At 48.2% G+C, this 26,627-nt stretch overlaps 2 protein-coding genes across 2 annotated transcripts in view; one reads left to right on the top strand and one right to left on the bottom strand.

Moving 5' to 3' along the window:
- LOC147102976 (sulfotransferase 2B1-like) overlaps nucleotides 1–17,953 on the bottom strand; it is a 38,192-nt gene extending 20,239 nt beyond the window's left edge. The window contains 2 exon segments of the mRNA XM_085963983.1: nucleotides 4,429–4,637; nucleotides 17,631–17,953. Of these exon segments, the coding sequence (XP_085820109.1) occupies nucleotides 4,429–4,637; nucleotides 17,631–17,772 (351 nt within the window). The 5' untranslated portion in view covers nucleotides 17,773–17,953.
- A 116-nt stretch (nucleotides 17,954–18,069) lies between these two features.
- The window catches only part of LOC147102977 (uncharacterized), a 128,174-nt gene continuing 119,616 nt past the window's right edge, over nucleotides 18,070–26,627 (top strand). The window contains exon 1 of the mRNA XM_085963987.1: nucleotides 18,070–18,175. The gene's annotated coding sequence lies outside the window, so the exon portion shown is untranslated. The remainder of the gene's footprint in view (nucleotides 18,176–26,627) is intronic.

Genomic DNA, 26,627 nt, shown 5'->3' on the forward strand with positions numbered 1-26,627 from the left:
GTGGTGAGCCGCCTTCTTGAACCACTGCAGTCCATGTGGTGAAGGTACACCCACAGTGCTGTTAGGGAGGGGGTTCCAGGATTTTGACCCAGCGACGATGAAGGATCGGCAATATATTTCTAAGTCAGGATGGTGTGTGGCTTGGAAGGGATCTTGGGTGTGGTGATGTTCCCATGTGCCTGCTGCCCTTGTCCTTCTAGGTGGAAGAGGTTGCGGGTTTGGGAGGTGCTGCCGAAGTAGCCTTGGCGAGTTGCTGCAGTGCATCTTGTAGATGGTACACACTGCAGTCACGGTACGCCGGTGGTGGAGGGTTTGAATGTTTAAGGTGGTGGATGGGGTGCCAATCAAGCGGGCTGCTTTCTCCTGGATGGTGTCGAGCTTCTTGAGTGTTGTTGGAGCTGCACTCATCCAGGCAAGTGGAGAGTATTCCATCACACTCCTGACTTGTGCCTTGTAGATGGTGGAAAGGATTTTGGGAGTCAGGCGGTGAGACACTCGCTGCAGAATACCCAGCCTCTGACCTGCTCTTGTTGCCACAGTATTTATGTGGCTGGTCCAGTTAAGTTTCTGGTTAATGGTGACCCCCAGGATATTGATGGTGGGGGATTCGGCAATGGTAATGCGGTTGAATGTCATGGGGAGGTGGGTAGACACTCGCTTGTTGGAGATAGTCATTGCCTGGCACTTCTGTGGCGCGAATATTACCTGCCATTTATCAGCCCAAGCCTGAACGTTGTCCAAGTCTTGTTGCATGATCACTCGTACCCAAGTGTTCTCCCACAGAAACTTGGTCGACCTCACCCATCTCATTCCCCAGCACCAGATCCAGCAATGCCTCCTTCCTAGTTGGGCCAAGAACATACTGATCAAGGAAATTTTCCTGAACACATTTCAGAAATTCCTCCCCCTCCTTTCCCTTTACTCTAGCATTATCCCAATCGATATTTGGGTAATTAAAGTCCCCAATATCACCACTCTATCGCTCTTATATATCTTTGCGATTTCCCTGTAGATTTGCTCCTCTACCTCCCTCTCATTATTTGGAGGCCTATAGAATACCCCCAATAGTGTGATCATACCCTTTTTTGCTCCTCAACTCTACCCAAATGCATTCTGTCCTTGTCCCCTCAAGAACATCCTCCCTTTCCAACACTACAATGTCTTCCTTAATCAGCACTGCCACCCCACCTCCCTTTTTTCCTTCCCTATCTTTTCTGCACACCTTGTACCCTTGAATATTAAGTGCTCAGTCTTCACCGTTTTTAAGCCACATTTCTGTTATTGCCACATCATATTGCCACGTGGCTAATTGTGCTTGTAACTCACCATCCTTATTCACCACACTTTGCGCGTTTACGTACATGCATTCTAAACCCATTTTTGAATTTTTCGTAGTTTTTCTTAGTCTGCTCCTATCTAATATGGTACTACTACTGCCTCTAATACTACTTTCTTCTCTAGTACTATCCAACACACTTACTCTTTTATACACCTTATTCCTCTTTTCTACTCCTATATGCTGGTGCCCATCCCCCTGCCAAGCTTGTTTAAACCCTCCCCATCAGCACTAGCAAACCTCCCCGCGAGAATATTGGTCCTGGCTCTGTTGAGGTGTAACCCGTCCGGCTTGTACAGTTCCCACCTTCCCCAGAAATGGTCCCAATGCCTCAAGAATCTAAAGCCCTCCCTCATGCACTATCTCTCCAGCCACGCATTCATCTGTTTTATCCTCCTTTTTCTGTACTCACTAGCACGTGGCACTGGGAATAATCCGGAGATTACTACCTTTGAGATCCTGCTTTTTAATCTCTTTCTTAGTTCCCTATAGTCTGCCTGCAGGACCTCATCCCTCTTTCTGCCTATGTCGTTGGTACCGATATGGACAACGACCTCTGGCTGTTCACCCTCCCCCCTCAGAGTGTCCTGCAGCCGCTCAGTGATATCCTTGACCCTGGAACCAGGGAGGCAACATACCACCATGGAGTCACGTCTGCGGCCGCAGAAACACCTATCTGTTCCCCTAACTAATGAATCCCCATCACTATTGCTCTTCCACTCTTCTTCCTCCCCCCCTGTACAGCTGAGCCACCCGTGGTGCCGCGGCCTTGACTCTGGCTGCTCTCCCCAGAGGAACCGTCACCCTTACCAGTTTCCAGAACTGTGAACGGTTAGCGAGCGAGATGCATTCTGGAGATTCCTGCCCTACCTGCCTGGTCCTCCTCCTCTGTCTGGTGGTCACCCGTTCCCTCTCTGCCTGCACATTCTGAGGCTGCGGGGTGACCACTTCTAGAAATGTGCTTTCCAAGTATTTCTCAGCCTTGCGGATGCACTGTAGTGACTCCAGCTGCCACTCAAGCTTCGAAACCCGGAGTTCAAGTTGCTGCAGTGACGACACTTCCTGCACATGTGGTCGTCCAGGCCGCAAGAAGCATCCGATACTTCCCACATGGCACAGGTTGGGCAAATCACGGGACTGAGCTGCCCTGCCATGCCTCTATTTACCAGAGACTGTGGAGGTAACTTAGCAGAGATAAACTTAAAACTTAACAAGAAAGTCTGAAGTTTCATAAAGATAAATCTGCACATGGACAATTTTGGATATTTTACAGACATTAAAGTACTGTATAGTATTTGCTTAGTTCATGTCAATACGATTACTAGTTTTAGCCTGTAGTCTGTCAGGTCAGCCATTGCTCAGTGGGTAGCACTCTCGCTTCCGAGTCAGAGGTTGTGGGTTCAAGCCTCACTCCAGAGATTTCAGCAGAAAATCTTGGCGGACTGTCCAATGCACTACTGCACTGTCGGAGGTGCCGTCTTTCAGATGAGATCAAAGCCCCGTCTGCCCTCTCAGTTGTACGTAAAAGATCCCATGTCACTATTTCGAAGACGAGCAGGAGAGTTCTCCCCGGTGTCCTGGTCAATATTTATCCCTCAATCAACATCACTAAAACAGATCATCTTGTCATCATCACATTGCTGTTTGTAAACTGGCTGCTGCATTTCCTACTTTCCAAAAAAATCTACTTAATTGGCTGTAAAGCGCTTTGGGATGTCCCGAGGTCGTGAAAGGCACTTCTTTTTTAGCTGTCAGGTCCTGAGTATGATATTTGCCATCTTTCGAAAGAAAGGAATCATGGCGAAGATGCTATGTGAATTCCAGTATGCAGCATTACTGCTATACAACATAATTGTTAACCCTAGGCAGTGCAGCCTGTGGTGCAGAATACCAGATAAGGAGGGCATGGCACAGTTGGGGGAGTCTGATACAATCATTGAAAGAGAAAATGTATTTGAAAAGCCCAAACTGAACTGTAATATAATAACTGTAAAGTTTGTTTTATCATACACCTCAACCCTACCATTAGTTGATCGCTACTTTAAGAAACACTAATCATCTTCCCCTGAAAAAAAACCTCAAACAATGGCAGCAAACTCTCTTACCACCTCCTCATCAGTGATAGATCTTCTGAAGGTGTCAATTGACCACAAATCAACTACCACTTCTGGGAGTTTGTCTCACATGTGCACCATGTGGGGACGAAAAGTACACTGCCTTTACAAATCTTCAATCCTTTTCTCCCTTTGAAGTTCATCCTCATAACAGAATTTCCTGATTTCCCCACCCCTTGACACAAACCTTTATTCCACACAAATGATGTCACCAGAATTTATACAATTTATGTATTTTCTTTCATAACCACATAAAACAAACTAGACTATAGGAGTAATAGCAAAATCCCTACAGGAATATTTACCAGAATTACTGTAGCGTGGATATTTGTGCCGTCCTTCTCCCAGTCCTACTTCTGGAGAAAAGACAAGAATTCCAATATGCATACCTCTCATCATAACTGTTGCTATTTTTTTAAATATAAACTTGAAAGCACCACCCCCCCCGCCTCCCCACTCAATGGATTAGCAGGTATGCACACTGCCTGGTATGGTATGGAGTCACACAGACCAGGAAGACCCCAGCTTTGATGTCCAGTTTTTACAGTCAGCTGATCTCAACGTACAGCAGTTGAAGCACTCAAACCACTGGGCAAGGAAGAGGAGAAACGACCAGAGTTTTACTCAAGTACTATTCACCTCTCTGGGAAAGTACACATGTGGATGTCAGGTGAGGACAGGATCTGACTTCACTGTAATGTACCACCTTTGCTGAATAGCCTGACATCACTCATTGTTTAAAGAAAGAACTTGCATTTATATAGCTACTTTCACGACCTCAGGATAACCCAAAGCGCTTTACAGCCAATGTTCATAAGTGAAATATAGGTTCAGAAGTGAAGAACTGACACATAAGCGAGGAGCTGGCTCACACTGAAGATAACATCGCTTTCAGGGAAAGATAAAAACACACACACACAAAACAAAGAAAACTTAGTAAAAGGTATACCCTGATCTCTAAATACTGAAATAATTTACTTTTGCTTTTGATGTGTAGAAGGATTTTGGCATCAGATCGTACAGCATATGCGACGTAATGAGCCGTGGTGATGGTTTGTTCTCCAGTAACAATCGAGCTGTCGTCTGCTCCAACCACGGTACCCGATCCCAGTTTGGAATTGTCAGCACTGGTGTCAGGTCTCCATTGTTGTAAATTATGGGGAGAATTTCTTGTATCCATGTAGTACCTGTTTACAAAAATTAGAGATAAATATTACCTGGCTATAAGTATTAAAAAACCACAAATCTATCACTTGCTGTTTCTTCCTGGTGGTTTTAATAAATATCTGAAGAAAAACTAGACAGCAAATTTCCAAATTTGTTCAGGTAAAGTTTACTGTTTTTTTAAGAAAAAGTGATGTACACGCGAGAGAAAAAGGCAGTTTATAATTACACACTTGTTGTAGCATTTTTGTATTCTATAAACTTCAGAAAGCACATTAGGTTCAGTGAGCAACAGAAGGTCTTTCCTCATAATTTGAATTTTTTTTAAATTGAGTTTTGAAGCAAACAGCGACTCATTATCACCTGTGTTATGCTGACATTTAGAAAAGGCTGTAATTATCTCCTGGGTTTTGTGGATAGTTAGAAGATACAAAGAATCTAATTATCAATAGCTGTCAAGAGAGAAAAAGACAGACACAATGGACCGGATTTTGCGGTCAGCCGTGAATGAATGGCACTTACCGTTTGTTACACTTACAGCTGCCCATAGAATTTTTGTGGGCTTTTGAGCGGCAACTTACCATCATCGGGAGTCTGATACAGTGTGGTGTCCTCTACAGGGGATCTGGGACATGGCAAGCAACAGTGTGTCTCTTCAACCAATCAGATTGAAGAACTGAGGCACACAGAGTCTGAACAGGAAGTGCAAGTTAGACTATTTAATTCAATGTAATATCATGTATAGAAAGCAAAATAAAGAGGGAAAGAAAGATGGAATGAGAAATAAGAGAGACAGAAAGTAATTAAAAAACATTTATAAAAAATCCAACAATAACTAAAGTCTGTAGGAATGAGACTCCACACTTGTAAGTGCAAATTTTCAGTGCCAGAGAGGTTGTTTGGTAGTAATTTAAACTCATCACGCTATTAAAAATTAATTTACACTTGAATGGACAAGCTCCAACTTTTTCAGGTGTGTTTAGTGGGTACATATCGCAACTTCACGCCTTTTATGCGTTTGAATGCCGAGTCTCTCGGTGAGGTACCAGTGTAGCAAAGCTTGTGGAGTAGGGCAATATCGGACAACAATTTCCTGATTTCCATGTTTAACTACACATGTGTGGACGCTGAAAATTACTGTCCGATTTACTCCTCAATAACGGGGAGCGCCGATAGTCTCAGTTATTCCTACCACAAAATTCGGGCCAATGTTTTTTCATCTTAATTTGAGTTCTTTAACAAAAAACAAAATGAATTGAATTTTGAATGATCTAATCATGTGATTTGTTGATAGTTAGCAATTAAAATGTTTATAATGTCTTACATCTGTCAGATATGCATCCAGGAACCAGTGCTGCCAGGCACTGGATCGTCCACCCATGGTTTCCAGGCCCATGCCCTGTCTCTTCTATTCCCTTAGGAATCCACCAATGAGCCAAATCTTACATTCTACCCACAGTTCTGCCAAACCTCACATTACCCCTCCATGGCAATGCCAAATCAAAAGATACCCTCACCCCCCCCTCCACACTGCCAAACCTCAGCTGTCTTATCCCAGGTAGGGTGTACATGTGTGTTTGTGTTAGTGAGTGAGTGAAAATGTGTTCTATAAACTTCAAAAAGCATATTAAAGATGATAGAAAACATCTCTTCCTCGTGTTGATGTTAGTTCAATTTTCAAAAAAAAGTTGGATTTTTGGTAACGGTTAGAAAAGGCGAATGTTCTAATCACTTACACCTGTGAGACAGGAATTCTAATTGCCAACGTGTGTTAAAGAGTGAGAGAGAAAGAGCACACACACACGTTAGATGGAGTGTCGTTATTCTAATTTACATACATGGAATGTACAGCACAGAAATGCGGCTCAACTGGTCTGTGCCGGTGTTTCTGCTCCACACGAGCCCCCTCCCGCCCCTCTTCATCTCACCTTATCAGCATATCCTTCCATTCCTCTTGATGTGCCTCAATAAATCCGAGACTCGATGTTAGCGAAACAAAACAAGGCTTTTATTGACTTAGAAGGTAACACACAGAGGAGAATGTATCTTCCATCCAGAGGTCTGCCGTACTGGATGTGCTGCAGGCTGGGCCAGCTTACATAGGAGCCAGGTATGGGCAGAGCCCTACACACAGTACAATACAATGGAAATGAAACTGAAACCAACCACAGTCACAGGCAGAGAAATACTGATGAGTGATGAATGGAATATTTCATCACATTCACCCCTTCTATAGATTTAGTCTGTTCGGGGGTTTGATAGTCCTCTGCGACCGACGTGGCTGTTGTGGTGCCGTGGGTGTCCCCGGTGGCCTCCTGGGTCTCTGCCGGGGGTGCCGCCAGGGTTGTTGAAGGGGTAGTTGGTGGGGGTACCGTTGGTCGATGTTCTTCCGGGGGTGATGAAAGAGTAGTGGGTGGGTAAGAGTTGCTGTGGTCGTTGTTGCTGCTGTTGTCGTGGTTGTTGTCGTTACCGGCTGGGGCGACGTCTTTTATGGACACGGTGTCCTCCCTTCCGTCGGCGTGCCGGACATACGCGTATTGGGGGTTGGCGTGGAGTAGGTGCACTGACTCCACGAGAGGGTCCGTCTTGTGGCCCCTCACATGCCTTCGCACGAATACCGGACCTGGGGTGGAGAGCCATGACGGCATGGATACGCCTGAGGTGGATTTCCGGGGAAAGACAAACATTCGCTCGTGAGGCGTGGCATTAGTGGCAGTACACAATAGCGACCGTATCGAATGGAGCACATCTGGGAGGACTTCCTGCCAGCGGGAGATAGGGAGGCCTTTGGTCCTTAGAGCTAGAGTGACTGCTTTCCATACTGTCCCGTTCTCTCGCTCCACTTGACCGTTACCCCGGGGGTTGTAGCTGGTGGTACGGCTCGTGGCGATCCCCCTGGACAGCATGTACTGGCGTAGCTCTTCACTCATGAAGGACGCCCCCCCTATCCGTATGGATGTAGCTCGGCATACCGAACAGGCAGAACAGGCTGTTGAGGCATTTAATGACCGTGGCGCTGGTCATGTCTGGGCAGGGGAAGGCGAATGGGAAACGAGAGTATTCGTCCACAATGTTCAGGAAGTAAACATTGCGGTCGACGGACGGGAGGGGGCCCTTGAAATCTAAGCTGAGCCGCTCAAAGGGCCGTGTAGCTTTGATTAAGTGGGCTCTATCTGGGCGGTAGAACCGAGGCTTGCACTCAGCACAAGTGCGACAGTTCCTGGTCAGGGACCGAACTTCCTCAATCGAGTAGGGTAAGTTGCGGGACTTTATGAAGTGGAACAGCCGCGTGACCCCTGGGTGGCAGAGGTCATTGTGGAGGGTCTGTAGCCGATCCCCGGTGGCGCTGGCACACATCCCTCGTGAGAGGGCGTCGGGGGATTCGTTAAGGGCCCCTGGCCGGTAAATGATGTCATAATCGAAGGTGGAGAGCTCGATCCGCCACCTAAGAATCTTATCATTTTTAATCTTCCCCCTCTGTTTATTATTGAACATAAACGCTACCGACCGCTGGTCGGTAAGTAGGGTGAAGCGTTTGCCGGCTAGGTAGTGGCGCCAGTGGCGCACTGCCTCCACGATGGCTTGGGCCTCCTTTTCTACGGAGGAGTGTCTGATCTCGGGCCCTTGGAGGGTCCTCGAGAAGAAAGCTACGGGCCGCCCCGCCTGGTTGAGGGTGGCCGCCAAGGCAAAGTCAGACGCATCACTTTCCACTTGAAAGGGAGTGTTCTCGTCCACTGCCTGTAGCGTGGCCCGCTCAATATCCTGCTTAATGCTTTTGAAGGCGGCATGGGCCTCAGCAGAGAGCGGAAAAGAGGATGCTTTCAAGAGGGGGCGGGCTTTGTCGGAGTAGTTGGGGACCCATTGGGAATAATAAGAAAATAACCCCAGGCACCTTTTCAGGGCTTTGGGAGTGTTGGGCAGGGGCAGCTCCCGTAGGGGGCGCAATCGGTCGGGGTCTGGTCCGATTTCCCCATTCTCCACCACGCTGCCTAGTATGCAGAGGCGCGTGGTGTTGTAAACGCACTTGTCCTCGTTGTAGGTGAGGTTGAGTTTTTGTGCGGTTTTCAGGAACCTCTCGAGGTTCGAGTCGTGATCCTGCTGGTTGTGACCGCAGATGGTGACGTTGTCGAGGTAGGGGAAGGTTGCCTGCAAGTGGTGGTCATCGACCATGCGGTCCATCTCCCTCTGGAAGACCAAGACCCCATTCGTCACCCCAAAGGGGACTCTGAGGAATTGGTAGAGGCGTCCGTTCGCCTCGAAGGCGGTGTACGGGCGGTCCTCTGGTCTGATAGGGAGCTGGTGGTACGCTGACTTGAGGTCGATGGTGGAGAACACCCGGTATTGGGCGATTTGGTTCACCATTTCTGATATGCGGGGTAGCGGGTAGGCGTCTAGTTGGGTGTACCTGTTGATCGTTTGACTATAGTCGATCACCATCCGTTTCTTCTCGCTACCCCTTACCACCACCACTTGGGCGCGCCACGGGCTATTGCTGCGTTCAATAATGCGCTCTTTCAGGAGCCTGTCTACCTCGGTCGCGATAAACCGCCTGTCCTCCCAGCTGTACCTCCTGCTTTTGGTCGCTATTCGCCGGCAGTTGGGGGTAAGGTTCGCGAATAGCGAAGGCGGCTTTACCTTCAGGGTAGCCAGACCGCACACTGTGAGGGGCGGCTGGGACCCACCGTAATTGAGCGTGATGCTTTGGTGGTAGCACTGGAAATCTAGGCCCAAGATCACGCTCGCACATAGATTCTTCATGATTAATACTTTAAAATTATCGTATACAGTTCCGTTAACGGACAATTGTACCGTGCAGTAACCCATAATGGTCGATGTCTGGGTTTTATCAGCCATAGAGATGGTACCCCGAGTAGGGACCACCTTTAGGGAGAGTTGTTGTACCAGTTCAGGGTGGATAAAACTCTCCGTGCTTCCACTGTCAATTAAACATTTAACCCTGCACCCGTTTACCTCGATATCCACCATTGATTTGGATAGCGGGTGCGGCCTGGTCTGGTCCACTGTGACCGATGCCACTGTAGGGCCCTGATCGAGACAAGTTGGCGTCCACGCTGTCTGCTCACAAGATGGCGGACCCCACGAGGTCGGGCAAGATGGCGTCCAAGATGGCCGCTCCCACGGCGCACACGCGGCGGTGGCGGGTTTTCCGGCGGGGTTCCCTCTGCACACCTTCCCGAAGTGCCCCTTCTTACCGCACTTAAAGCAGGTGGTGCCTTTCGCCGGGCACAGGTTTCTGGTGTGCTTCGGCTGCCCGCAGAAGTAGCAGTTGGGTCCCCGACGCGTCGCGGCTGTCGTAGGGCTTCTGGGGGGAGAGCGGGGCCCCGACGGTGTCGGGCTGCCGGGCGGGGAAGATGCCTTCCAAGATGGCGGCGCCCTTGGTGCACACGTGGTGGCGTGGACGGCGCGGGCTGAAGAGTAGGCGTCCGAGTTTCTCTGGGCCACATCCAGGGATCGTGCTGTGTCCGCAGCCTGTTTCAGGTCCAATCCCGTTTTTTTCCAGCAGTCTCTGCCGGATGTAAGTGGAGCTGAGGCCTGTGATAAAGGCATCGCGAACAAGCTCGTCAGTGTACACTGCGGCTTTTACATCTTGGCACTTGCAGTCTTTGCCAAGCGTTTTCAGGGTGCCTAGGAACTCCTCCACCGATTCCCCAGGTCGCTGTGCGTGAGTAGCGAGCAGATGCCTAGCATACACCTCATTCGTAGGCTGCTGGTAATGCGCCTTTAAGATGTCGCAGGCGGCCGGGTACGTGTTGGCGTCTTGGATGAGGGGGTAAACCCGGTGGCTTACCCAATTCCGCAGAATTCCGAGTTTCATACTCGCAGCGTCCGTAGCGTCTTTGACGGCTGCGGAATTGTCCAGGAAGAATTCCATACACATAAACCAGTGTCCGGAGCGTGCCGATGTGTCCGAAGCATGCTGGTCCAAATCCAAACGTTCGGGTTTCAAGAGTTGATCCATTGTGTTGAAAATTAAGTCAATAAAATTGATGTGCCTCAATAAATCCGAGACTCGATGTTAGCGAAACAAAACAAGGCTTTTATTGACTTAGAAGGTAACACACAGAGGAGAATGTATCTTCCATCCAGAGGTCTGCCGTACTGGATGTGCTGCAGGCTGGGCCAGCTTACATAGGAGCCAGGTATGGGCGGAGCCCTACACACAGTACAATACAATGGAAATGAAACTGAAACCAACCACAGTCACAGGCAGAGAAATACTGATGAGTGATGAATGGAATATTTCATCACACCTCTCTTCCTCATGTGTTTATCTAGCTTCCCCTTAAATACATCTATACTATTCGCCTCAACCACTCCCTGTCGTAGCAAGTTCTACATTCTCACCACTCTCTGGGTAAAGAAGTTTCTCATGAATTTCCTATTGAACTTATTAGTGACTATCTTATATTTATGGTCCCTAGTTTTGGACTCCCCCACAAGCAGAAACATCTTCTCCACGTCTACCCCATCAAACGTGTTCATAATCTTAAAGACCTTGATCAGGTCAGCTCTCAGCCTTCTATTTGCTAGAGAAAAGAGCCCCAGCAAACTCGAAAATGAGTTATGACTGGATTCAAATGGACAGTTGCCAAAATAATAAAATGCATAATTTTTGTCACAACCTCCGAGGAGGGTTAAAAATGAGCATGCCCAGCAGCGAGTAGGATAAGCTTATTTTTTTTTTTAAAAGGAAACAGCACTTTAAAGAACAGAGTTTATGGGGCGATTTGCAGCAGTGCGTTCAGGCGCTAAAGAGCCTCCAAGGTGGTCTAGAGCTGAAACGCTGGTTTAGCGCAAGCCGTCATCTTGGTAAAGGAGTTGAAGCCTGCGCTAGGAACGGCCGCACGGAAGCTCGTTAAGGGGCTGATTGCCGCTTAAAATGCCTGCGAGCGCTCATTAAAGCGACTGCATGGCTTTTTGGTGGCTAGCACTTGAACTAACACCCTCTGCTAACAGCGACCAGCTGTTTGGGAGTAAACACAGTGTTGATGTAGATTCCAAGCACTACTTGAAAGGAATACTCCCCATTTCATGGCCATTGCTGGAGTTGTGAAAAGGACCTCAAACACATTGGGAGACTTTCTGGGACACTTTGTCAAAACTTCAACACTCTACCAACATTTACTCCGGAAATTCTCTCAGGACATCACCTAAAAAGAGGCTGTGCTACTCAACTTTATAGGAGTCACCAGGAGAAAGGGAGTGCTTGGTCATGGGCATCTTGCTAAGGGTCCCCCCTTGGTCTGGATGAGGAATGGAAGGAGGTCATGAGGCCAGGCAGAGCAGCATCAGCTGCTGCAGGAGAGAGGGACAGGAGGGCCAGGTGGCTCCCTTCCCACCTGTGGGTACAGGACACCCGCCTCCTCTGGATCTCCTCCAACAGGACCTTGAGTGCCGTGTCAGAGAATCTGTGTGCCCTTTCCCTCAGTCCCTGAACCATCCTGCAATGTGTGGCACTGTGCGCCAACCAGAGCACGCCACACCGGTGAGGAAATGGCTGCCCTTTGCTTGATCCAATTTGTAGCAAAGCTGAAATCAGGAACTGCAAATGGAAGAGGGTGCGAAGAGCCCACATACACTGCTCCACGAAAATTGCATCTACACCGGAGTGCTAAATCTGCAGGTGTCTAGTTTAGCACCTCCAGGCAAATTCTAATTATAGTAATTAGCAATTAGGGCCAAATTTGCATGCTAAATCCAGACTTTCAAACAGGAGTGTCTTATTTGGCACAGCACCTATTTAGCACCGGTTTTCACCCTTTGGCTAAGAGAACTCCTTGGGGGAAAAATTGGATTGGCTTGCGCCTCTCGTTAGTGCCCCCGGGGGCGCTAATGGGGCTCAAATCCCCTAGAGCCCGGGCGCAGCACAGCTAACGCTTCCTGTGAAACTCACCAGGACATTAGCGGAACCCGGTAGCGTCCCGTGGCACTGCGCCGCCGGCGATGACATCGCTGAGCGACGCAACCCCTTTGTGCCCTGCCGCGGCCCCTTACCGCCCCGTGGCAGAAATTCGGTTGCGCCCTGCGAAGCTGCTTCAGGTGATGTCAGCGACAGCCTCGCGGTTCACGAACCAGGCCGACCTCCGCTCGCGAGGCGGTAATTAAAGGGGAAGCCCAGTGGCCACCCGCACCATATTTTATTGTTTTGGCCGACCTCCAGGTCGGCCCCTCGTGGCGGCCCTTGTCGTGGCCACCATTGCACAGCCCGGCACCGCGTCTCGGTGCCGGGGGTGCAGCCAATGCACCACGCCGCCCTGGTGAGCCTGTCAAACGACCTGCAGAGTGCGCAGCGTCCCTCCCCTGCAACAGAAGGGATGGGGCGATGAAACGCGTCAGCGCTATGCGGAGCAGCCGCGTAGTGCTCCGGCGCTACCGCGCCCCAGACAGGAAGTGGTGCGCCCGAGATAGCGCTCCGCTTCCTTGCTGGGGTGGTAAGCCCAATTTAGCGGCCGGGGCAGTACTCCCACACCGGGTGCTAAATGGCTGGTTGTGGCGGTACCACCGGTTGTCCCTTACACTGAGATACATAATTCCCTTTAACTTACCTTACTGTATGTGTCTGTTACTATACTCAGGCTTCTCTCCTGTACTCTGATTCATGACATCAGAGCTCGGAACCTTCCAACAGTTGAGCTTGGAACCTGCTGGCAGTTGAGCTCGGAACCTGCTGGCAGTTGAGCTGGGAAACTTCTAGTTAGTCCTCGTGAAGTCCCCGCTGGGACAAGACCTATACCACGGTGCTCCTACAGTCAGCCATCTTACCTGCCATCTTACCTGATGTAATTAGTCTGTTCCTGTAAATAAACAACTTGTTAATAGTTCGAAGTCAAACTCTCTTATTTAGTGGCGATCTACACGAACCGCTACATTGGTGACCCCGACGTGAGTACGGGAGCTCATCAATTCCTGCACTACAATTGGTGACCCCGTATCCGTGAACGATTTTCACGGAAGCAACGCGCAGCCTGACCCTCGTCTTAACAGAAGATGACCGACGAACACCAATCGCTACATTGGTGACCCAACGACGTGAGTACGGGAGCTCATCAATTCCAACACTACAATTGGTGAGCCCGTATCCGTGAACGATTTTCATGGTAGCAACGCGCGCCTGAACCTTGTCTTCCCACAAGACAACCGACGAACAACCACGGAACAGCAACCGCCTAACACCGATTCCTCCAAAGGCGACCCCGTCTTTGCGAATGTATTCGCAAGGTAAGCGCAGTCTGGAGCAGATCCCATTTGACACGGACAAAACTCAACCGGACCCCGTTTTTTTGTGAGCAATTTTCACAAAAGAAGCACGCCATGGAAGCACCAGCCGTTTTGCTGTCGCTACTGCAATCCAGGGAGCCACAGTCTCCCTCGTGCTTTATAAAGGTAGAAGCCCCGTTCGACGAGAACATCGATGCGGCGCCGACCACGCACTTGCTTACGGCCCCCGTACTCGTCTTTCCTACCGTCACACGGATCGTCCGCCTCTACGTCCAAAGCAACAGCAAGTATACATCTCTCCAAGCGCAGGGTACAGCATGTTCGGGCCCACAAAATCGGAACGTGCCCTGCGGGGATACCACGAGGACTCACCCCCGCAAAACACGAGGACTCACCCCCGCGAACCACGAGGACCCATCCCTCGCGAACCACGAGGACCCTGCCCTCATGAAACACGAAGACTCGTTCCCCGCCGACGACGCACCAGCCCATCAGCCTGCTGGTTGTGTTACCTACTACACGATTCGGCGTGAACAAAAGGCGTGCCGCCCTCCCGGCTGTTTTCTCCTAAATCTACAACTGTTACAAGTGTTGCCGCCCTCCAGGCAGAGTTAACCCCTCCTGAAAGCAACAACAACCTGGACCGTTGCCGCCCTTTCTCCAGTTTTCCCTTCTAACAAATGCAAATGTCTATTGAAGCTGTATACATCGAGGACGGGTCCAACGGGCATCCTGCGGCCGCGATCAACACGTGGAAGTTGCTCTGATCACAGATCAACACAGCAACTCTTCACCCTCCGTTCTGTTAATGTCGTAGCATTATGGCACGCACTGTTCCGTGTGTTCCAGCCTCCTGAAGGTTTCGCTCACCAGTCAACGGAGACATCGCCCGCGTTCGCCCAATCTGCCCGTCACTCTGATAAGGCCTGCTGTATCGCACGTCTCTATGGTCCTTCGCCTGACGGATACGTTTTATTCGCCATGACGTGCGTAAGGATCTGCTCACGAGCAGCATCTTTGGAACTCGCTCGCCAAGCCAAGACAGCACGACCGCCGAGACCACCAGCTCGTCAGACCATCTCATCCTTGGACTTTCGTTAAAGCGAATTCTGGGGGGGCCTATGTGGCGGTACCACCGGTTATGGGACACAGGCAGATCCAGAACATGTCTGGGAAACCAGCACCCTCTCTCGCACAACGACTTAACTAATCAAAAAATTCTCCTTAGCGGCTTTACCGGTCATGGGCAGACCGCTACAATCACTAAGCCATTGGAGATTCAATTGGGAAGTTTCAAATTTAAGCAGCCTGCCTATCGGTGCCACAGATGCAGGGGGAATCGGCAATAACTGGTATTGACTTCATGAGAATATATAATTTGGCTTATGACCCAGCAAACCGATGTATTTGGAGAATGTGCGAAACTTGTGTTGACGGGTTAATACCCACGGGGGCATATGACGCGCGTATGCTGCATGAAAACTTTTACTTTTGTTCCTTCTACCATAACAGACGACCCAGAAATACAGGATACCCGGAAATACAGGATACTTTAACCCAAAGCTCAAATGTTTTCGCCACCCACAAACACGAGTGTGGCCGGATGGCAGGACCGGTCTCAATCATGGGACCTGATCCCCCGCCCCAGAAGCAGTATAAAATTCCCATAGAGGCAGAAAAGGACTTGGACAATATTATTCAGTCTCTTGAATCAAGGTGTGCTCCGACCCATTGCTTCTACCAATAACTCACCCATTTGGCCCGTTCAAAAACCCGATAAGTCCTGGAGAATGACCATAGATTACCGAGCCTTGAATAAGGTTACGCCTTCCGTGGCACCCACTGTTGCCACTGCCCCAGAGACCACTTCAAAACTTTCCCCAACTGCGAAAATCTTTACTATCCTGGACATCAGTAATGGATTTTGGTCCATACCCTTAACAAAAGAATGCCAGTACAAATTTGCTTTTACTCACAAGGGACAGCAGTACATTTGGACCCGGTTGCCTCAAGGTTTCCACAACAGCCCCTCAATATTCTCAAACACACTGGCAAATAGTTTGAAGGGATTTTCCCAGCCCTCAGCACTCATTCAGTACGTAGATGATATCCTCCTCCAAACTGACACCATGGAGGAACATAAGGTCCTGTTACAGGAACTATTTAAAACCCTCCACAAGATTGGGGTAAAGGTGAACCCTAAAAAGGCGCAGATTGCGAAACGGTCAGTGCATTACTTGGGAATGCAAGTTAGAGGGACTAAGGGAGGTAACGGAAGAGCGAAAAAGGTCCGCCTCCAAGTTGCCTACCCCCACAGATGTAAAATCCCTCCGGTCCCTTTTAGGGTTCCCCGGATATTGCCGGGACCACATTGAGGACTACTCTTTACTGGCAAAACCCTTATATAACTTTACTAAAGAAGGGAGTGGCATGGGAATGGTCCCAACAACATACAGATTCCTTTAACCAGCTAAAATTTGCCTTGACCCAAGCCCCTTCACTACGCAGCCCCGACATGGCGTCCAGCGGTAAGTCGGCGGGCGCCACCCAATATTACAGCCGGGGCACGAGCGGGGCGCTCCACATGGCGATAACATCATTGCCAGTGACGCAGGGCCGCGCAGCTAACAGTTAGCACCGCCGCTAACCTCCCGCTGAATTTCGCTGGAAGCGTTAGCGGCGCCGCGCCCAGGCGCTAGTTGATTTGCGCCCCGTTAGCGCCCTCTTGCTAACGGGAAGTGCAAATCAACCTAATTTAGCCCGCCTTCACACTTGTACTCAAATCCTCTTGTAATAAAGGCCAACATACCATTTGCTTTCCTAATTGCTTGCTGTACCTGCATGTTAACTTTCAGTGATTTGTGTACAAGGACGCCCAGGTCCCTCTGAACACCAACATTTCCCAATCTCTCACCATTTAAAAAATACTCTGCTTTTCTATTTTTCCTACCAAAGTGGATAACTTCACATTTCTCCATATTATATTCCATTTGCCACGTTCTTGCCTGCTCACTTACCTTGTCTATATCCCCTTGATGCCTCTTTGCATCCTCCTCACAGCTTACTTTCCCACCTAGCTTTGAATCATCAACAAACTTGGACACATAACAATCGGTCGCCTCATCCAAATCATTGATATAGATTGTGAATAGCTGAGGCCCAAGCACTGTTCCTTGCGATACCCCACTAGTTACAGCCTGCCAACCCGAAAATGACCCGTTTATTCCTGCTCTCTCTTTTCTGTCTGTTAACCAATCCTCAATCCGTACTAGTATATTACGCCCAATCCCATGAGCCCTAATTTTGTTTAATAACATCTTGTGTGGCAGCTTATCGAATGCCTTCTGAAAATCCAAATACACATCCACCATCTATTCTGCTAGTTACAAAAAGAAAAAAGACTTGCATTTCTAGAGCGCCTTTCAGGACCACCAGACGTCCCAAAGCGCTTTACAGCCAATGAAGTACTTTTGAAGTGGAGTCACTGTTGTAACCTCTAAAAACTCTTAACAGATTTGTCAAACAGGATTTCCCTTTCATAAATCCGTATTGACTCTGCCCAATCCTATTATTATTTGCTAAGTGCCCCGTTACCACGTCCTTAATAATAGATTCTGACATTTTCCTCTGCTACTGATGTCAGGCTAACTTCGCGTTTGCACTTCAGAATTCGCGATTGTACCGAAACCTATAAACGGGAAACAAAAGTGGTGGGGTGCAGGTTCATGCCGTTAACGATTGCTTATTGGAAATAATATCAATTCCCCTAGACTCACCTGATTTGGGGTAAGTGACAATAAACACATCGTCGTCGCGAACCTGGAATTCCTCCCGGGCGTACCTCAGGCTTTCCTCCGAGTGGGTATTATTGGGCAGCAACAACCCCTCATAGACCAGGTACAGTTTCGAATCACTCATTTTATATTAAATATGTTAGTATATCTATAGTGAGAGACGGGTGTTAGGAGAAGACTTGCGATCTTGCTTATTCCGAGAGCTAGCGAGGTAGGCTCTTGGTAGCCACGGGGCGGGAAGAAACTGCGCCTGCGCCCCCAGCGCCTTTGTCTAACCGTCGGCCTCAGTGCGCAAGCGCGCCCGGTGCGCTGCCCAATTGCCGGCAGCACCCTCACGGGCACCTTCAGCGCGCAGCCGCGCCCAGCCCCCGCCACATTCCCCCGCGCGGGCCGCCCACTGCTGCCAGGCGCGTGCTCGAGGCGTCGGCCGTTTCTGCGCTTCCCGTTCAAACGGTGGGGACGGACACTCTGGTCGGACGAGCCTGTACGTTTTAGTCAAAAAGGACTGTCCCCTCCACCCTAGCGATGTAAGTAATGTGGTAGCGGGAAAAAAAATAATAGAAAGAACTTGCATTTCTACAGCGACTTTCACCATCTCAGGACGCCCCACCGCGCTTTACAGCCACTGACAGCCACTGAAGTACTTTTTTTTAAGGTGCTGTAATGTAGGAAACGCGGCAGCCATTTTGCGCACAGCAAGATCCCACAAGCAGCAGCGTGATAATGACCAGAGAATCTGTTTTTAGTGATCTTGATTGAGGGCTAAGTATTGGCCCCAGGACAATTAAAACGGAGATAGACAGTTTCCTAGCTGATAAGGGAATTAGGGGTTACGGGGAGCGGGCAGGGAAGTGGACGTGAGTCTAGGTTCGGATCAGCCATGATCCTATTGAATGGCGGAGCAGGCCCGAGGGGCCGTATGGCCTACTCCTGCTCCTATTTCTTATGTTCTTATGTCCTTAATTGGCTAGGGTGTGCTGAAAATGTGTATTTTATATATATATGAAAAGAGAAGGCTGAGGGGGTGCAAGAGAGTGTTTCCACATGTGGGGGTGGTGACCAGAACTAGGGGTCATAAATATAAGATAGTCACTAATAAATGTAATCGGGGCATTCAGGAGAAACTTCTTTACCCAGAGAGTGGTGAGAATGTGGAACTCGCTACCACAGGGAGTGGTTGAGGCGAATAGTAGAGATGCATTTAAAGGGAGGCTAGATAAGCACATGAGGGAAGAAAGATTATCTTAGCTAATTTTGCAACTTGTTGCCTGAGGTCTATCAGCTACTATTGCTAGAGTTGTTTACCAGCTAGAGGAGTTTATGACATTCAAGTACAAATTCCATGATGAAAGTCTTCAAGAAAAGGGCAAGCTTGCTCAGTAACTGGAGTAAGAAATTGTTGATCAGCGACAGCCAGCTCGAATCCCCTTGAGGTAACCAAAAGAGATGGGAGAGTTTTGATTCCATTCTGGAGTTTTAGAAACATAGAATATTATACCACAGAAGGAGGCCATTTGGCTCATCACACTTGTGCCAGCTATCTGAAAGAGTTATCCACTTAGACACATTCACCTGTCCTTTCCCCATGCTCAAATATTTATCCGCTTCCCTTTTAAAAGCTGTTAAGGATTTTGATTCCACCACTAGTTCTAGTAGAGTATTCCATGTCCTCACAGCCCTCTGCTTAAACAAAATGTTGTAACCTTCCCTTTATTTCTTTTGATCTTAAAATTTATGCCCTCAATTTACTGGCCAGTGGAAATCGTTTTTTTTTTGCTATTTACCTTCTCAAACCCTTCAGCAGATCTTCCCTTAATCTTTGTTCTAATGCAGAGAGCCCCAATATCTCTACTCTCCTCATAGTTAAAGCCTCTCATTCCTGCGTATCATCTTAGTGAATCTCTTCTGCACCCTTTCCATTGCCTTGACATCCTTCCTGAAATAAGGCACCCAAAATTGAACACCGTATTCTAACTAATAATTCATATAGGTTTAGCATTACCTCTTTGCTTTTGTACTCTATTTTTAAAACCCAAGGAGCATCTGTTGGAGTGAAAATAGATTCACACAAGTCTGTCATAAAATAGCAGCACACAGTTTATTATCAGAACGTTCTGGGAGAAGATCAAAGACCCCGCGGTCTTGTGATACCTCTTCTCAACGATACAATGGCCGACAGCCGTCTTTATACAGTTCAAGAAGCCGGAAAAGTACAGCAGTTCGTAGTTATTACATCATTTACGCCTTAAGCCAATCCTGAAGCCTTAGCAACTAATTGTCCTCCAATCACAGTCTCCTCATAACAACTTATCTATAACTAGCACTTTGTTAATGGACCCATTCTCTTGGTTCTGCTTTCTCCCAACTAAAGCTGGTCACCTGGACATTAAAGTCCGGTTTTTGCCATTACTGAGGCTTGACCTACTGAGGTACTAGCCAGTGATTGGATACAACTCAGGCATCTAAGGTAATTATAAAATAACAGTTCGAAATGCAACTCACTACTTCCCTTTTATGCTATTGCAACAAACTGCCATAGTGGCAAGCTACTGTTTCTGTAAAGCTAACACACAGGTTTTAAGATTAACCCCTAATCTCTTCTGGAACACAATGATTTAAACACAATGATTTATCCTTAATAATTTTTACCCCTTTCAGCATCTATGCTTTTTATTTATAGTTTTTTTAACTTGCCCTTCCACTTATAATGATTTATGTATCTGAACTCCTAAATCTCTCTGCTCCTGTACTCTAATATTTTACCATTTCGTGTATATTCACTCTTACTCCAAAACATGGATCACCAGTCTTTCTCTGCATTAAATTACATCCAACATCTATCTGCCCAGTCCACTAACTTGTCTATGTCTTCCTTAAGTTGCTTACAGTTCTTTCACATGCTCCCTATTTTTATATAGTCTGCAAATTTTCATATTGTGCTCCCTATATCCAATTTTATATAAATTGAGAAGTGCAGTTGTCATAACGCCACTGTTTACACCCCACCAACTTACTGTTAAGTCCGTGAATGATTGAGACACGGACCAGCAGGAGTGAAAACAAACAAGTCTTTACTGGTGGAAGTCAATAGTGAAAACTGACAAACAGAGGCTCTCTAGCGCCTTTTATACAGGGGTGGTCACTGCCGGTACTGCAGCCTGAGACCAGTTATTCTCTTAAAGGTACATACACAACAATTCCTCCCCTTTTAGATAAACAGTACATAACATTCATTTAACAACTAAATGATAACGAATTACAATCACAATTACTGTTGCTAGATACATTGGTTAAGTTTAAGCAATTATAAGTTCAGTCTTTGAGGAGGCTTCCTGATTCTGTCTGGATAACGCCTCTTTGGGGTATCAGGTTCTTCTGGCAATGTTGCGTTGGGATCAATGTCTTTGTTTGGTTCATCTGCTTCCAATATTATCGGTTCTGCAGTAGCTGCAATTGGAACGTCAATTTCATTACCAGGTGTATCAGATCGTGGTGTGGAGTTGACGTTTTCCAGTGACTCTAGAATCTGGTCAGCATGGCGTCTTACAATGCTCTCCCCAACGTCCACGGTATACATGAGAGGTCCTTGTCGTGTACAAATCGTTCCTGGCTGCCATTTCTCAGTGCGGTAGTCCCGGGCCAAAACTGGTTGACCTATCTTAAAACTCCTGGTCGGCCTTTCATTCATATTCTGAAACTGCCTGTTCTCCACATCTCTTCGGACGTTTGGCTTAACCAAATCCAAGCGGCATCGTAGTCTTCGATTGAAGAACATCATGGCTGGAGTTTGGTTGGTAACCGCATGTGTCGCATTCCGGTAGGCAAACAAAAAGTTGTCCACCTTGTGTTGTAGGGGTATATCTTCATTACACATTGCCTTGATAGCCTTCTTGAAAGTTTGGACAAACCTCTCTGCCAATCCGTTAGTGGCTGGATGATATGGGGCAGATGTGTAATGCTTAACGCCATTGTTCTTTAAGAACCTCCGGAACTCTTCAGACACAAACTGTGGTCCATTGTCAGAGCAAATCTGTTCAGGCAGCCCATTCCTGGCGAATATGGTTCGCAAAACTGTGATAGTTTTTTCCGTGGTGGTTGAGGACATTTTTATTACCTCTGGCCACTTTGAATGTGCATCCACCGCAATTAAAAACATCGAGTCCATGAAGGGACCAGCAAAATCAATGTGCACCCGTTGCCATGGAGATGAGGGCCACTCCCATGGATGCAGAGGAGCTTGTGGTGGGGCGTTTTGGACCTTCTGGCATCCTGCACAGCTCTTGGTCATCTCTTCGATTTCTCTATCGATTCCCGGCCACCACACAAACGCTCTGGCTAAGTTCTTCATTTTTACCCCACCCAGATGACCCTCATGAAGCTCATTGAGTACTCTATCCGTCAACTTAGGTGGAATTACTACTCTGGATCCACACATCAAGGTCCCTCTGCACACTGACAGCTGTTCTCTTCTCGGCGAGAATGCTGGCAGCAGTGGTTCGCCATGTGCTGGCCATCCCTTCACCGTTAAATCATAGACCCGTGATAGTGTCGGGTCATTCCGTGTTTCGTTTTCTATGTTTGCATTCGTCACGGAGACATTCGACTATGGTCGAGTGGAATAACTCCATTGGATCCACTGCAAGGTCTTCTTCTTCCACTGTCGGCAACGGTAGGCGTGACAATCCATCAGCATTTCCATGCTGTTTAGTTCCTTTGTACTCAATGTCATATTGGTGTGCCCCTAGGAAAAGGGACCATTTCTGCAGCCGTTGTGCCGTCATTATCGGTACGCCCTTCTGAGGGTTGAAAATGGAGACAAGAGGTTGATGATCGGTTAGTAGAGTAAATTTTTGACCGTGCAGGTAGTGATTGAACTTCTTCACCCCCCACACTAGGCTGAGGGCCTCTCTGTCAATCTGAGCGTAGTTACGCTCGGCAGAAGTTAACGAGCGTGACGCAAAAGCTATCGGCCTCTCTAACCCATCAAGGAACTTATGTGACAGTACCGCCCCAATGCCGTAGGGAGACGCATCACACGCCAGTCTGATCGGCAGTGCTGGGTTGTAGTGAGCCAATACTTCCCTTGAAGTGATTAAGTCCTTACTCTTCTGAAAAGCACGCTTACAATCAGCGCTCCATTTCCATGCTACCCCCGTTCGTAGCAGGGCGTTCAGTGGGTGCAAAATTGTCGACAAATTCGGCAAAAACTTATGATAGTAATTCACCAATCCGAGGAATGACCTCAGTTGCGACACATTTTCAGGCGCTGGGGCCTTAACAACCGCTTCAATTTTGTCAGGGGACTTATGTAACCCCTCTTCATCAATCACGTGGCCACAATACGATATCTGTTTCTTAAAAAATTCGCACTTGGGGCGGTTGGCTCGCAGCCCATGTTCCCGTAGTCTAGTGAGCACCTGTTCTAGGTTGTTAAGGTGTTCACTGTCATCTTCACCTGTTACAAGGATGTCGTCCAAGTAACACTGAGTCCCCGGAATCCCTTGCAGGACTTGTTCCATCGCTCTTTGCCATATCGCCGGAGCCGATGCTACTCCGAATACCAATCGATGATACTGGTAAAGATCTTTGTGAGTGTTTATCGTGAGATACTTCCTAGAGGACTCTTCAACCTCCATCTGCAAATATGCTTGTGCTAGGTCAATTTTTGTAAAACGCTTCCCTCCAGACAGTGAGGCGAAGATGTCTTCTATCCTTGGAAGAGGATATTGTACTGTGTGAAGGACAGGGTTCACCGTCACCTTGAAATCCCCACAGATGCGAATCTTCCTTGGCTCTCCGGACTTATTGCTTAACGTTTTCTTCATGACAGGAACGATGGGTGTCGCCCACTCGCTCCAGTCGACCTTAGACAACACGCCCGCCTTCTCCAGATTCTCCAGCTCTGCCTCGACGGCTGGGCGAATTGCATATGGTACCGGTCTTGCTTTGAAAAACTTGGGAACTGCATTCTCTTCTATTTTTATCGAGGCGGTTACGCCTTTAAGCGTGCCCAGTTCTTGTTGAAATACCTCTTTGGCGTTAGCTAAGATTGTTGACAATCGTCCAGGAGTGACGTCTTCATCTTTTTTACCGTCCACCGTCATTGCATGAATGGAATGCCAATCCAAGTTTATCTTCCTGATCCATTCCCGTCCCAATAACGGTGGTCCACCATTTGGCAGTATGTAGAGATACAATTTCCGTATTTTCTTGCCATTGTATTCGACAGGCACCCTTATTTTTCCTCTGGGGTATACTTTTTGCCCCGTATACGTCGTCAAGACGATGGATGTCTCTCTCAAGGGTATGTGTGAAAATAGCCGCTCGTAGTCTCATCGATTCATGACGGTTAGCGCTGATCCTGTATCCAATTCCATTTTAACTTGGGACCCTGCTATCGTGAGGGTGACCCAAATGGTTCGGTGATCCTCTTTTGCGATTACATTGTGAAGTTTGAGACAGCTTAATCTCCTGTTCTCGGATTCACTATCGCTCATCTGGTCTTCGGAACTACTGTCCGTCATCTTTTGTACTTTCTTGTACGGTTCCTTAGTAGCCTTTTTGTTGTCGCTGGTCTTCTTCCCAGACCTGCAAACTCGTGCAATGTGTCCAATCTTCCCGCATTGTCTGCATATTTTGTCTTTGGACCAGCAGTCCTTCTGGTTATGGTTAGTTCTGCCGCAGCGATAACATTTTGCAAATCCCCGTGTCATTTCGTGGGTGCCGTATTCCTGTGGTTTTTGTTGAATTTCTGCAGCTCCCCTGGCTGCTGCTTCATACGATACTGCCACGCTGAAAGCCTTATCTAGTGTCAGCTCTTTTTCTGAGAGTAACTTCTTCTGTGTTCCTTCACTCAGGAGTCCACAGACAAATTTGTCCCGTAGGGTATCTGCCAGTCCTGCTCCGAACTGGCAGTGCTTTGATAGCTTGCGTAGTTCCGTAAGATACTCAGCATTGCTCTCATCTTTGTGCTGAGTTCTCCTGTGGAATTTAAATCTTTCTGCTATCAACAGCGGTGCAGGGTTTAAGTGTTCCTGTAGGACAGCAACAATTTCGTTAAAACTCTTCGCCTTCGGTTTGGCTGGAGTAATCAGGTCCCGCAATAGGCCGTACGTTCTAGCGCCCATTAAGTTTAGCAATATCGATGCCTTTTTCCCCTCTGCTATTTCGTTTGCCTCGAAATATACTTCGACTCTTTCCACATACGTGGTCCAGTCCTCTAATGTATTATCAAAAGCAGTGATACAGCCAGTCTTCGGCATCTTGCAAATCTAAAATGGCGCCTCCCGCGCTTTGCCTTCTTCCCCGATTTAACAAAATGGCGCCTCCCGCGCTTTGCCTTCTTCCCCGCTGTTGTTAGCGCTGCTTTCCACGGTTTCTTGCGCGTTAAATATTGATTCTTTTTCTTTTATTATTTTCCCGTCGTGGAGCGGACCCTCTGGGACACTTCCCTCCCTCTTCTTAGGTCCGAACGCTGCCCGGCTTCGAAGCACCGGCCGCGCCCTGTGTGCTCCACCCTCTCTCTCTCTCTTTGCCTCCCGACTCGCTGCCCGGCCCCGTTGAAAAGCCACCCGATCGAGCTTCAGCCCGCCGCAGCCCAGGAAGGATCAGAGCACTACCTGCCACCAGCCCGACTAGCTGGGAAACCACAGACTGGTGAACCGAACCTGGCTCTTGACAGTCTCTCCTGCAAGTTTTCAAACCGATGATTGACGGTCGACGCCCGTTTCTCGAGTTTCTTTGGACTCAATTTTTTTTTTCTTTCTTCTGGCTCCGACCTTCAACAACGTCGTCTGAGGTGCTGCCGAGTTGCAGATAAGTTTGTTTCTTACTCGTCGCCAGTGTTAAGTCCGTGAATGATTGAGACACGGACCAGCAGGAGTGAAAACAAACAAGTCTTTACTGGTGGAAGTCAATAGTGAAAACTAACAAACAGAGGCTCTCTAGCGCCTTTTATACAGGGGTGGTCACTGCCGGTACTGCAGTCTGAGACCAGTTATTCTCTTAAAGGTACATACACAACACTTACCTTGCACCTCCACCCATCCCTCTCTATCTACATTATCACTCCCCTATCTCACTAGCCACCCCTTACACTCGCCCTCATCCTAGTCCAATCATACCAACTAAACACACAAGGGTGTGCTTCAGCCAATGTTTATGTGGTGTTTCTGTTAATGTGCTGTCAAACATTGAAATCTTTATTTTCAACACTGCTTTCTTGGACAGATTTGTGTGCACCTTTGGAAGTGGCTTAGTGAGTTGCAGTGAATGGTGTGACATAACGGTACCCCCGCAATGGCGATGAGTGTGAAAGGAATGGCTTGGGTATTGTAGGGATCCTTTATGTTGTTGGCGTGGGGTAGCCAACCTGGCACATCATGTAGCAGCCAGGGTGTGCAGCGTCAAATGAAGTAAATCTGGCTATGGTGAGGCCATCCCTGGCGTACCAGGCAACAATGTGGTCGGGTACTGATGCCCTCTGTCTTGTGCAGCATCAGGTGATTACGGAGAATGTTGGTGTGGTTGTTGGTGTGCCTGGTGTTATGGCTGATTGTGGTCAGATTCTGAGGACCAAGGTGAGAGAGTATAAACCATATCCATGCTAATGGAATAGATGGCAGGTGAACTTGAGATGACAGAAACAATCTGTCAGTGGTGAGAGAGGTTGTTCCAATGAGGTGGCACTGGATGGACAGCTTGCTCCAAACACTTGCAACTTCAATGCCCGCCCAGCTTAACATGATCACCGAGCAGCGTGGACCCCGTTGGCAAACTGGTAAGTTCTAAAGGTGAGCTCAAAATTGTTGTTAATCCTCTTTTAATAAGGTCATAATGACCTGAATTGCCTCCCCCGGTGCTGCGTGTTGGGTCTGCTCAGCGCTGACAGACCCGACATTTGGTAGAGGCGCGTGGCGGTGGGTTGACAGCGGGGTCCCGATCTGCTGTCATAAATAACTTTCCCACCTGACCCGCCAA

The sequence above is a fragment of the Somniosus microcephalus genome, chromosome 21 (assembly GCF_052327205.1).
Source record: "Somniosus microcephalus isolate GS21.2 chromosome 21, FLI_Smic_1.0, whole genome shotgun sequence".
Taxonomy (NCBI): domain Eukaryota; kingdom Metazoa; phylum Chordata; class Chondrichthyes; order Squaliformes; family Somniosidae; genus Somniosus; species Somniosus microcephalus.